Source organism: Bombina bombina, chromosome 8 (genome assembly GCF_027579735.1).
Source record: "Bombina bombina isolate aBomBom1 chromosome 8, aBomBom1.pri, whole genome shotgun sequence".
In the NCBI taxonomy this organism is placed as follows: Eukaryota; Metazoa; Chordata; class Amphibia; order Anura; family Bombinatoridae; genus Bombina; species Bombina bombina.
In genome coordinates this window covers 24,408,562-24,421,751 of record NC_069506.1, presented here as the reverse complement: position 1 = coordinate 24,421,751, position 13,190 = coordinate 24,408,562, and the positions used below count along the sequence as shown (strand labels likewise).

The 13,190-nt window shown below is 39.8% G+C and overlaps 1 protein-coding gene across 1 annotated transcript in view; it reads right to left on the bottom strand.

Annotated features, from left to right (window-relative positions):
* Positions 1 to 5,475: 5,475 nt before the first annotated feature.
* LACTBL1 (lactamase beta like 1) overlaps positions 5,476 to 13,190 on the bottom strand; it is a 55,188-nt gene continuing 47,473 nt past the window's right edge. The window contains exons 7-8 of the mRNA XM_053690914.1: positions 10,001 to 10,106; positions 5,476 to 7,190 (exon numbers count right to left, since the gene is read on the bottom strand). Of these exons, the coding sequence (XP_053546889.1) occupies positions 6,212 to 7,190; positions 10,001 to 10,106 (1,085 nt within the window). The 3' untranslated portion in view covers positions 5,476 to 6,211. The remainder of the gene's footprint in view (positions 7,191 to 10,000; positions 10,107 to 13,190) is intronic.

Sequence of the window (13,190 nt, the reverse complement as noted above, 5' to 3'; positions counted from 1 at the left end):
TAAGATGCTCAAATAACAAAGTATTGCAGTATGCAGTGATACCTTTTTTATTGGACTAACATAATATTTCAAAGACAAGCTTTCGAGAGTTTTCCTCCCTTCCTCAGGTCACAGACAACAAATGGGGGACGGGGGCATAGCATGCACGATTAGAGCTACAATAATGAATGAAAACAAATGGATATAATAAGGGAGACACGACAATGTAGAGAAAAAGAGACCAATATAAGACAATAAGATGAGAGAGTATAGAAAGTTTTGGTAGTGTGTGAGAAAGCCAGAGTCTTACATTAAGTCCTTCATTTCTGGTGTTGAAATGTGTGATCATTTTCATCTAAAACGTCTTTCGTTCATGAGAGTCTTTGAAATTCCCTTTAAGAACTTTAATCCTGAGGTTTAGGATGGAAATAAAAAAGGTATCACTGCATACTGCACAAAATAGGACTTATGACTTTGACACACATTTATAAATTGCTATTTTCCTGACTAGTCAACTGACATTAAAACAATCTCAGCTGTAGTCATTTTATTAAATTTGTCCTTATAAAATAATTCAGTTAGTCTGATATATATTGCCTATATTGCAGAGCACTTTATGATTAGTTTTATGATTAGCATCTTTGAGATTTTTATTTCATAAGATTAATACACCTAGTAAACAGCCAAATGTATTTAATTCTTTCCTGTTTTTTTTGTGAACAGTTTACCATACCTTGCCTGAAGCACCAATCTCTCTGATTCAAAGTGATATGTTGTCATGAAACCAGGCTCGGTAGCAAACAAGACAGTAAAAAGGATTCTATTTTTAGGTTGGGTATGTTGGATTTTTGTTAACTTTGATGATATATTAAAGGGATCCGAAACCCCAAAATTGTCTTTTTTCCCCCCCTATCAACCCACCTTGCTTTACTTTGCAACAAATGACCCCAAGAGAACAATTAAACTTGGCAATATAAATAAACTCTTAAGTTGGTAAAATCGCTGATCAATCAGAATCATTAATTTTTTTTTACTTTACTGCCCTTTTAAGCTATATATGAAATATAACCAGGGCTGGTGCTACAATAGAGGCAAATTAGGCAACCGCCTTAGGGTGCCTCTGCAGAAGTGGTAGCAAATTTGGTGTGTATACATATTTTTTTAATTTTTGTTTGGTGCCTTACTTGGGCTTCATAGTAGGGGCCATATGTGGTGGTAGCATCTGGCTTCAATATCTCACTGCACAGCCCCTGCACTCTGCAAAACATTAGCATCCTTCATAAAAGTTGGTGGAATTGCTGACAGCAGTGGGACTCACCTCCACCTATAGCCTAATTGGTATTCCTGGGGCCGATGAACACTCAAAGGAACACTGACAATCATAAAACAGTGCAGCATTTGTTATCAGTGTTTACATTTTCTACATTAATGGGAGAGTCTACTCCAAAATGTGTATTGTTTAAAAAGATAAATAACCCCTTCATTACCCATTACCCAGTTTTACATAACTAATACAGTTATATTAATATATTTTAACCTATGTGATTACCTTGTATCTAGACAACCCCCTGATCACATGACTTTTTATGTATTATCTATTGACTTGCATTTTAGCCAATTAGTGCTTGTTCCTGCATAACTCCACGGGAGAGGGCACAATATTATCTATATTGCACATTCTCTTGTTGTAAAAAACTAATACAAAAGCATGTGATAAGAGGCTGTCTATAGTGGCTTAGAAACAGGCAGAAATTTAGAGGTATAAATGTTATAAAGTATATTTATATAACAATTTTGGTTGTGAAAAGCTGGGGAATGGGTAGTAAAGCATTATCTATCTTTTTAAACAATAACAATTTTGGTGTTGTTGACTGTCCCTTTAAGTATATAGTGCAGCATGTTTATTAGTGTATAGAAGCCTTGCATTATCACATAGTACAGAGTGTTCTGTTTGTTAGTGTACAAATGTTCGTTATCCTCACTATACAGTAACATAAGTGTGAGTTGTACTTATCCCCTGGCCAAAACTTGCCGGTACTTCACTGTAGGTTGATGTGATCTGTTGTAGAGGTTGAGAAATGTATACAGATGCATTCACAGCTTTTGAGAACTTGCAGGTTAGGTTTGCTAGAGTGAGCCGCAATCACAAATTTAAGAATCAGTCTCTGCTTCATATTTTAGGTGGCAGAGAGAAATCAAGTTACACTCTCTTGTTTAGGGTGATTTTGTCACCAATTGATTGCTCAAGATCAGGGCCAGGATTGAGCAAAAGCATTTCTGCAGTCTTATATTTTGCCAAGTGGTGATTGCAGGTAGATAAGTTCTCTGCTTGAGAAGTTGTCTGTGTGCAGCTTGATAAATGTTCTTGTTAGACATACTAGTATCAGTCTAGGCAGTGACGTGCAGTGAGGTCAGAGGCTGGTGAGGCACTAGATATGATACGACGGAAAAACACATGCACAGAGGGCGCAAGTACCCCCAACAGGGCAGATTTAAATGATAGCTGAACCAGTGCACAGTTGAAATAATCAGGCGATGAGTGAGAGCAAGTTAGTAACCACTGATTTACTGATCAGCTGATTACTTCACCTGTGCACTGATTCAGCTATAATGAAAACCTGGCCTGTTGGGGATACTTGAGGACCATTGTTGAGAAACACTGCACTAAAGCACCAGCTCATCGAAAATGTATTGATTACCTGGAGAATAAAGGACACATACTCTGCTCACATACACACTCACACAATTCTGTGGCACAGTGCCAGTTACTAAGCAATTAGAATGATCCACAATCTCTTCTCTACTCACTACTGTATTGTAAAAATAGAAATAATTTACCATACAAATTTTACACAAAGCACAAGTTATCAATACTGCCAACACAGCTGCTGCAATATGGTGTTCAAGAACGCACGTGCACATCCCACTTATGTATGCTCTTCAACAAAGGACACCAAAGGATACCAAAAGAATGAAGTACATAATAATAAAAGTAAAGTAGAAAGTTTAATTTATTTATTTTTTTGTGCAATTTCTATCTGAATGATGGACATGTAATTATGACTTTCATGTTCCTTTCAAAAACTAATTTGATTTGCTGACATGGGGCCAGTAACAGTTGATGATAATTCTCAAAATATAAATAACTAGAAAAGTCTATTAAAATAGCATGCTCTACCTCAATCATGAAAGTTTAACTTTTAAATGTCTCCCTTTGACTATGTGTTTAACCAATTACTTTACAGTGGCATTATTTCTAAAAAAAAACATTTAACTGCAATAATTACATATATTTTTAAAATGACTCATTATCTCCTTTTTATTAATATAAACTTGTATAAAAGCAGCACATATTAAAAACACAATGCAACAGCTTTCAATTGATTTGTGAATTACAAGTTAACAGCAGTCTTTAAATAAATGGAGACACAGAGAAAAATAAAAATAGATACTGCATCCTCTGACTGAACAGACATAACATATATCGAGTTTGTACCTAATTAAATCAAATAACCATGAAAAAGGGAGGCTTAGCAATATTCAATGTCAAAAACTTTAATTTAAATAATGTGGATACTGCACACTTAACTTCAAACTCTGGTTTTTAAATTATGGATTTAAATTTGAATTGTCCCTTTGACTTCCTGTCAGTATTGGGTTATGCTCACTTACTGTCCCCCTGTTAATGAGCTGTATCTGAACACAATTTGTGAATCACAAGAGATGTAGATTAGAATACTACTTTACTCTTCTGCTTGGTGTCATCTGTTCTTAGGTTACCTCAGCTTCCAGTTGTGTCACATGACCCTGCTCACTGCATCCTCCTTATGATTAATCTATATATCTTTCACTTGCAAGGAGGCATCAAGAGGGGTGCCTCCTATTGGTCCCAATTTTTGCTGCTAATATATTGACAGAACACAGGTGGCGCTGCAGCACAGCTTTTCCTTTGACCCATGTACTGCAATGGAGAGAAGCGTTTCTGTACCTGCCTCTCCATAGCATTACATGGGGGGAAAACATTTTTTTAACTTTTTTTTTTGTTTTAATTAAAATTTAATTAAGCTTTGGCCACATATGGCAGGGTAGGCACTGCCTCCCCTGCCTCTTATGAGTGCACGTCCCTGAGTCTAGGTATAATGGTGAATTAGAAAAGAGGGAATCTTGCCTCTAGGTTTGTGTATTTATATATTATTACCACTGTTTTGATTTTGTTACGCAGAGCCACCACTGATTTGCTATGTTGTGTAGAGCCACCACTGATTTGCTATGTTGTGTAGAGCCACCACTGATTTGCTATGTTATGTAGAGCCACCACTGATTTGCTATGTTGTGCAGAGCCACCACTGATTTGCTATGTTGTGCAGAGCCACCACTGTTTTGCTATGTTATGCAGAGCCACCACTGATTTGCTATGTTGTGCAGAGCCACCACTGATTTACTATGTTGTGCAGAGCCACCACTGATTTGCTATGTTGTGCAGAGCCATCACTGATTTGCTATGTTGTGCAGAGCCACCACTGATTTACTATGTTATGCCGAGCCACCACTGATTTACTATGTTGTGCAGAGCCACCACTGATTTACTATGTTGTGCAGAGCCACCACTGATTTGCTATGTTATGCAGAGCCACCACTGATATGCTATGTTGTGCAGAGCCACCACTGATTTGCTATGTTATGCAGAGCCACCACTGATATGCTATGTTGTGCAGAGCCACCACTGATTTGCTATGTTGTGCAGAGCCACCACTGATTTGCTATGTTATGCAGAGCCACCACTGATTTGCTATGTTGTGCAGAGCCACCACTGATTTGCTATGTTGTGCAGAGCCACCACTGATTTGCTATGTTATGCAGAGCCACCACTGATTTGCTATATTATACAGAGCCACCACTGATTTGCTATGTTATGCAGAGCCACCACTGATTTGCTATGTTATGCAGAGCCACCACTGATTTGCTATGTTGTGCAGAGCCACCACTGATTTGCTATGTTGTGCAGAGCCACCACTTTAGTACATTATGTCATGCAGAAATGAACCATTTTAACTATTAAAATTAAATTAAATCAGATCAGCAGTCAAGACTCAAGATATTGATGTAATAATGGAAATCTGTTTTGTAATGGCAGAGTATATAATTTCTTTGTGATGGGAGGGCAGCAAAATGTGTCTTTGCCTGTGGAGCCAAAAATCCTAGCACCAGCCCTTTATAACATATGTGATTGATATCTTTCCAAGTATATTTTATTACATCATTTGATTGTGTCACACTTACTGCTTAGTTTAGCTTTATTAACATATTTGGTTCAACAAGGGCGCCCCCTATCATCTCTTCTATATTTATTTTTTTACTTGTTCTAGTACACATATTTTTTCAAAGGAACTGGAAAACAAAACACTGGTTAATCACCTGTGTATTCAATACTATTTTCATCTGTGCTGGCAGATGAAATATATTACAATTAGCAGAATGAGTTTTTGAAGAAATAGCTCAAATTTAAAAGTTTGTTTTATAATAAACAAGGTCCCCCAGTAGGTTACAGAAAATTATTTTAATAGTCTTTCAAACAGTAACCCTGCGGCTCTCATCTTTGCTGTTATATTGTTGTGTTTCCATGGTGATGAGTGTCTATGGATGCTTTGTATTGTAAATGGTTATGTCAGCAATAGCTAGGTGGAAACTCATGTGCCCACTGCAATGTAGGAGCGTGATGAAAACTGATAAAGCTCAGAGCAGTCACACGTGCATATATATATATATTTTTAGGAGACTAGTTTATATAGGCAGTATAATTTAGATGCAACAGTTATAAAATAATCCACTAGTGAAGTTGTCAATACTATCTCACTGCTTTGGGATCTGAGCTTCAAACTCCAACCTCAGACCCAATGTGTGGTGGGTAACCCATCAAAGAGGTAAACTGAGAAGTGACCAGCAGCATCCTAACGTTCTGGGGTCTGAGATTCTCGGAGCTACAGAACTCATTGGATAATCAAGCTGAATTTACAGAGAATGTATAAACCCAGTCTCACAAGTCCAAGTCAATAGTGTTCTAAATCTTGTGAAGTTTCTTCCATCAGCTTCAAATATATTTTTGACCATCAGAGCAGCTTTTACCAATATTACAAGCGGCAATGCATGGGAAATATACTTTTGAAAAAATATTTTATGTATAAAAAATGTTTAGCATGGTATTGTGTCACAAAGTGTAAAAAACTTCTGTGATCTAATTGTAGAACACAGGTTTGTGAGTTATACGCTGCACATTGTACGTGTTGAGACCTGGAGCATCAAACCCTGGAGACAAATTCTGAGAGTCAAATGGGTAGAAATTAAAAAGTTGCTTGTCCTGCGTTTCAAGTGAGACTGACGCCGAGCCCAAGTTCAGAATGCAGGGAAACTCCTTCTCAAACATCACTTGGAAGATGCGTTCCTCCAAGTAATGGAGCTGGATGGTCCTGTAGTTTTCAGGTATAAGTTCTTCAATATGAGGTCCAAACTGCTGCATGGTTAAGACACCATTGGGTCCTTGTTTGATCTCATAGAAAGTTAGATTTGCATAAGTGTAATAGCCAACATATGGTGTGGGGTTGGGGGCTGGGTTAAGTCTTTTTTCTGCTTCTCGAAAAGATTTTTCCATGGCTGGAATGAGGTAGCGATATGTTTTGTCCACAATGTCCTCTTGTTGAGGTCGTGTTCCTGACATGAGGACAGTAAAGCTCATTTTAAGCTTAGGGATAAGGGAGAATGTGGCAGAGTAGCCATCCAAATCACCATCCTTACGAATAATGTCATAACCATATAACTCATTTACCTCCCATGGTGTACCAGTTTTGTTGGCAAAGTAGTCAGAAGAACACTTAAAGAGGGGAGTAAGCATGATCTTTAGGGTATCTGGTTCTAGGATTCGTCGATGATAAGTACCCAACAACATCATTGCCAATTTGGCCATATCTGCTGCTGTGGAATACATCTGACCAGATGGTCGGTACCAGCCTAGATCATAGAGTGGGGCTAGCTGCCCACTGCTATAGAAACCTACAGCCATCTGAGCGAGGATGGGGGGTGTCATATCAAAACCTGTGTCCTCCATGCCCACTCTGTCCAAGATATTCTCCACCACCCAGCGCTGGTAGTCACCTTCAGAAGTGTGCTCAGCAAGGACATGAGCCAGCAGGGAGAAAGCCAGATTACTGTAATGGCACCTGGAAAAACAATTAAACGTTTCTTAAAACAAATATGAAATTAGACTCACAGTAATTTTTTTAAGGGAAATAAAACCCCTCATTTTCCTTTCATGGTTCAGATAGAGCAGACATTTTAAACATCTTTCTAATCTACTTATAGGGGCCGATTTATCTTCCCCTGAATGGTGCCTAATGCACCTGTTTCCGCACGTCAGAAACAGGAGTTAAAGTGACAGTCAACACTTGAATTTCTTTTGTTTAAAAAGAAAGATAATCCCTTTATTACCCATTAATATACTTTTTACCACTGTGATTACCTTGTATCTAAGCCTCTGCAGACTGCTCCCTTATTTAAGTTCTTTTGATAGACTTGCATTTTAGCAAGTCAGTGCTATCTCCAGGGTAACTTCACGTGCATGAGTTCAATGTTATCTATATGAAACACGTGAACTAATGCCATCTAGTGCTTAAAATGGATTCAGATTAGAGGCAGTCTTCAAGGTCTAAGAAATTAGCATATGAACCTCCTAGCTTTAGCTTTCAACTAAGAATACCAAGAGAACAAAGCAACATGTGTGATAAAAGTAAATTGGAAAGTTGTTTAAAATTACATTCCCTATTTAAAATCATGAAAGTTTTTTTGGACTTGACTGTCCCTTTAAGAAGCAGTGGTCTTAGGACTGCTGCTCCCTAACTCATCTGCCACCTCTGAGGTGGCGAACAGCAATCAGCCCGATCGAATTCAATTGGTATGATTGACACCCCCTGCAAGTGGCCGATTGGCTGCAAATCTGCAGGGGGCGGCATTGCACAAGCAGTTCACCAGAACTGTTTGTGCAGTGTTAAATGCTATAGCAAATCATGTTCACCCGTCATTTGATAATTTGGCCTATATTATCAAATTTGCTTCATTCTCTTTTGTATCCTTTGTTTGACAGAGCAGCAAATCACTACTGGGAGCTAGATGAACACACTGGATGAGCCATTGGCAAGAGGCATATGTGTGCAGCTACCTATCAGCAGCGAGCTACCAGCAGTGCATTGCTGCTCCTGAGCCTACCTAGTTGTGATTTTCAATAAAGGATACCAAGAGAACAAAGCAAATTAGATAATAGAAGTACATTGGAAAATTGTTTAAAATCGGCTGCTCTGAATCCTGAATTAATTTGTTTTCATTTCATGTCCCTTTAATTATCATTTATGTAAAGTGTAATTTTTCTTTCACGACAATTATTTGTGTGCATGTGTATTCATGTGTGTCAAACAAGGCATCTTTGTGCAGCCACCAATCAACAGCTACTTATCCTATTTAGATATACTTTCCAACAAAGGATATCAAGAGAATTAGGCAAATTAGATAATACAAGTAAACTGGAAAGTTGTTTAAAATTGTAATCTCTATCTGAAACATAAAAGAAAAAAAAATTGGGTTTAATGTCCCTTTTAAAGGGATGCTGTTCACTTGCACCAAACCTAGATGTACATGTTCCCTAGTTAGGAACAATTTAATTTCAAAGAGCTTTAAATCATCGGGCCCTTAGACTGCTAAAGACATGTGAACGCTCCTGAGCTCCCCTACGATCACAAAGAATACCAAGAGAATTAAGCAGAATTTATAAAAGTTGTTTAAATTCAGGGGTCAAGTCCTACAAAAATCAATATTGTTTTATATAAATACACACAGACACACACACTTACACACACACACAATGTAATTATATGTATATAATCTATACACTTTGGTTAATTAAAGCAAATTAAAGCCAATGAAGGGTTGAATGGTTGCCTTTGGGCCTGAGACTCCTCTCACCCACTTAATGTACAATAGTCCTATTTCTGCTGAGGGGAGCTAAATAACCCCAGAGCAAGCCACACAGAAATGTAAGCACCATCTGTTCCACACATTGTGGGTTGATCACACAGCAGCACCAACCACTGACAGGCTTGCATTTAGTGTATTGTAGGAAGTGTTACTGCCCATTACTAGAGGGTCTCACTATCCATCTAACCAGACTGTGATCCAGCAACTCCCACCAGCAGCAGCAGTGTTTACTGAAGAATTTCTGTTCTCTGTCCAGGCGAAACTTGGTTCCACTTGCAAAAATAATGCAGGAACTCCATTCCCATGCATTCCCGCTCGACTTGACCCCTGTTTAAAATGTTATGCTCCCTCCATTCCATTTAAGTTTAATTTTAGTAAAATGTACTGTCCCTTTAATAGTGACCATGGTTGTGTGGTTCTTTTACATGTCCTGCAGTGCATTTATAAAGGACATTAAATGTTTATTTTATTTTTTTTATTTGTATAAAGATTGGGTTTTTTTTGTTACTTTAATATTATTTTGTATATCAAGAGTATTAACATACTGTGCAGCACTAGAACATAGGTGCATTATGCCATGGTAAAAAATACAAAAGTAATGAGAGGTAGAGGGCACTGCTCATGAGCTGCCATCTGCAGAAGGTCACCTTGTAAAAAGGTGATACACAGGACAGGTGGGCTCCTGAGCCTACATGCTGAAAAGAGTGCAAGAAGAGCTGATGAGAATGAAGATGGCTCTGAGGTAAGGAAACATGAACAGTAGTGTTTTTAGGGAGTGATTCAGTGATGTTCTAGAAAATTCCTAAAGTTGACTAGAATAAAGTAGGTTTTGGGCAGAGCAAGGGGGTGGGAGGATAATATTTGCAGACAATTGCAGAGATATATGATGGATCAGTGTTATCAAAAGCCTGGTATATTAAGGAAACACATGGACAAGGGTGAAGGAGATGGGTCCATTTGTAAAACCCAACATGATTAATTGCAGCTATAAATACAATCAACTCACTTAGTTCCAGGATCAGCCACAAGAACATCATCTCTGAGCAGCTCGATGGCGTCCTGGGTTTTGCCCTTCCACAGCAGGTTGGTGGATCGCAATCTTCTGGGAAGACCTGAAAGGTTTTAAAAAAATATATATATCAATCTGATGGTGCAGCCTGCATGATAGACATTGGGGCCCATTTATCAAGCTCTGAACCCTGCTCCATAACCCTGTCCGCCTGCTCTGATGAGGCGGACAGGAATCGCCGGAATTCAACCCGATCGAGTACGATCAGGTTGATTGACACCTCCCTGCTGGCGGTCGCGAGTCGGCAGGGGGTGGCGTTGCACCAGCAGCTCTTGTGAGCTGCTGGTGCAATGTTAAATGTCAAATGCGGAGAGCGTATTGCTCTCCGCATTCAGCGAGGTCTTGCGGACCTGATACGCACTGTCGGATCAGGTCCGCAAGACCTTTGATAAATAGGCCCCATAGTATAGATAATTAGCGTTCCTCTTATTAGAAGGACATTGAACTAAACATGATTCCCTAATAAAAGTGTTGAATTAACCCATATTACAAAAAAGTATACTTTTGTTATATATCTTGTTTGATTTTCTGTTAATTTATCTTTGCAAATTATTTTTTTTTTCCACGCTCCTCAACGCACAGTGTAGATTTAATATGTCTATTTAAATCTTTCTAAAGGGACAGTAGTCAAAATTAAACTTTCATAATTCAGAGTATATAATTTTAAACAACTGTCCAACCTACTTTTATTAGCTAATTTATTTTGTTTTCTTGGTATCCTTTGTTGAAAATCATACCTAGGTGTCACGTTTGTGTTAGTATCAGGTGTAAGAAGCTTGTTTGTGAGGTACGTTCTATATAGGAATTATGATTACTATGATGCTAATGGAACTTGTCTGATTTTAGGCATAATAGCTACATAGGTATTGGACTGAATTTATAAGTACTGTTCAGTGGTTATAGCAAGGAAGGTAACGATGGATACAGCAGACACTTGTCAATGACAAGATACCAGGCAGGCTCTAAGGTTATGACAGGATACCAGGCAGGCTCGGTGGCAGTGGCAGGATACCAGGCAGGTTCTGTGGCACTGGCAGGATACCAGGCAGGCTCTGTGACAGTGGCAGGATACCAGCCAGGTTCTGTGGCAGGATACCAGCCAGGTTCTGTGGCAGTGGCAGGATACCAGGCAGGCTCTGTGACAGTGGCAGGATACCAGGCAGTCTCTGCGGCAGTGGCAGGATACTAGGCAGGCTCTGTGGCAGTGGCAGGATACCAGGAAGGTTCTTTGTCAGTGGCAGGATACCAGGCAGGTTTTGTGGCAGTGGCAGGATAACAGGCAGGCATTTTGGCAGGATACCAGGCAGGCTCTGTGGTTTTGATAGGATACCAGGCAGGTTCTCTGACTTTGACAGGATACCAGACAGGTTCTGTGGCTTTGACAGGATACCAGGCAGGTTCTGTGGCATTAGCAGGATACCAGGCAGGCTCTGAGGTTATGATAGGATACCAGGCTGGCTCTGTGGCTGTGACAGGATACTAGACAGGTTCTGTGACTTTGAAATGATACCAGGCAGGCTTTGTGGCTTTGACAAAGATACCAGGCAGGTTCTGTGGCTGTGACAAGATACCAGGCAGTATCTGTTGCTTTGAAAGGATACCAGGCAGGCTTTATGGCTTTGACAAGGATACCAGGCAGGTTCTGTGGCTGTGACAAGATACCAGGCAGGTTCTGTGGCTTTGAAAGGATACCAGGCAGGTTTTGAGGCAGTGGCAGGATAACAGGCAGGCTCTGAGGTTATGACAGGATACCAGGCAGGCTCTGTGACAGGATACAATATGGTACTTCCTTGACAGGGATTGTATCTTACAGTCTGTAAACCATCTGGTTTGGACAAACAGCCCAGGCTGGGTTGGATGATGGCTCACGTCTGATTTAAACTGTGGGCCCACGCCAGGGCTAAGAGGTGTACAAAACAGATAGTAGTGAGGTCAGCAACTTCCAGAAAACCAGTACAGAATTGACAGACAATAGGCAAAATAAAGTCTAAACAGGAGGTCAAATGTCAGGCAACAAGACAAAAGGGAAAATCCAAAGGCAGAGACTGAAGAGCAGTCTGGGTCATGAGCCAGCAGATCGGTCAGTGGGTTTCAGAAAATATCAGAGGCACAAACAAAAAAGCCTGTGGCTCAATGTCAGGCAGGGAGTGGTTTATGTAGTTGATTACAGAACTGTGTACAGCTGGAGGGTAGGTGGAGCCAGAGAGTAAGCACAGATCTCAGGTACCCAGATGAAAGCCATGAGCCAGGATGAAGCAATGCATTACTGGGAGCTAGCTGCACACACCCACTCACATATATATATATATATATATAAAAAACTCATGTCATTCGATCACCCAATGTGTCAAGCTAGCTCCCAGTAGTGCATTGCTGCTTGTCAGTAAAGAATACCAAAAGAATGAAGCAAATTTTATAAAGAAGTAAATTGGAAAGTTGTTTAAGTTGTTTTGAACAGCCAATAGGATTTCAGAAGCTCTCATCCTATTGGCTGATTTGAATTTGAAGACTCAAATCAGCCAATAGGAATGCAAGGTACGCCATTTTAAAACGGCTACCTTGCATTCATCTTCAGTGTACGGCAGTGACCGTATGAAGAGGACGCTCCGCACAGGATGGGATCGGCTTCCAGGATGGCTCCACTCCGTGCTGCTGGGATGAAGATAGAAGATGTCCCTGGAATGGATGAAGATATCGCCACCTGGATGAAGACTTCTCGTCGTCTGGATGAAGATGGATGTCCGGACTTCGGGAACCGTGAGTAGATTTTATGGGGTTAGTGTTAGGTTTTTTGGGTGGTTTTTTTTTAGCTTAGGGCTTTGGGCTTTTGGAAAAGAGCTGAATGCTCTTTTAAGGTCAGTGAAAAAGAGCTGAATGCCCTTTTAAGGGCAATGCCCATACAAATGCCCCTTTAGGGGCAATGGGTAACTTAGTTTTTTTTTAGAGTTAGGTTTTTTATTTTGGGGGGTTGGTTGGGTGGTGGGTTTTACTGTTGGGGGGACTTTGTATTTTTTTACAGGTAAAAGAGCTGTTTAACTTAGGGCAATGCCCTACAAAAGGCCCTTTTAAGGGCTATTGGTAGTTTATTGCAGGCTAGGGGGTGTTTTTATTTGGGGGGGCTTTTTTA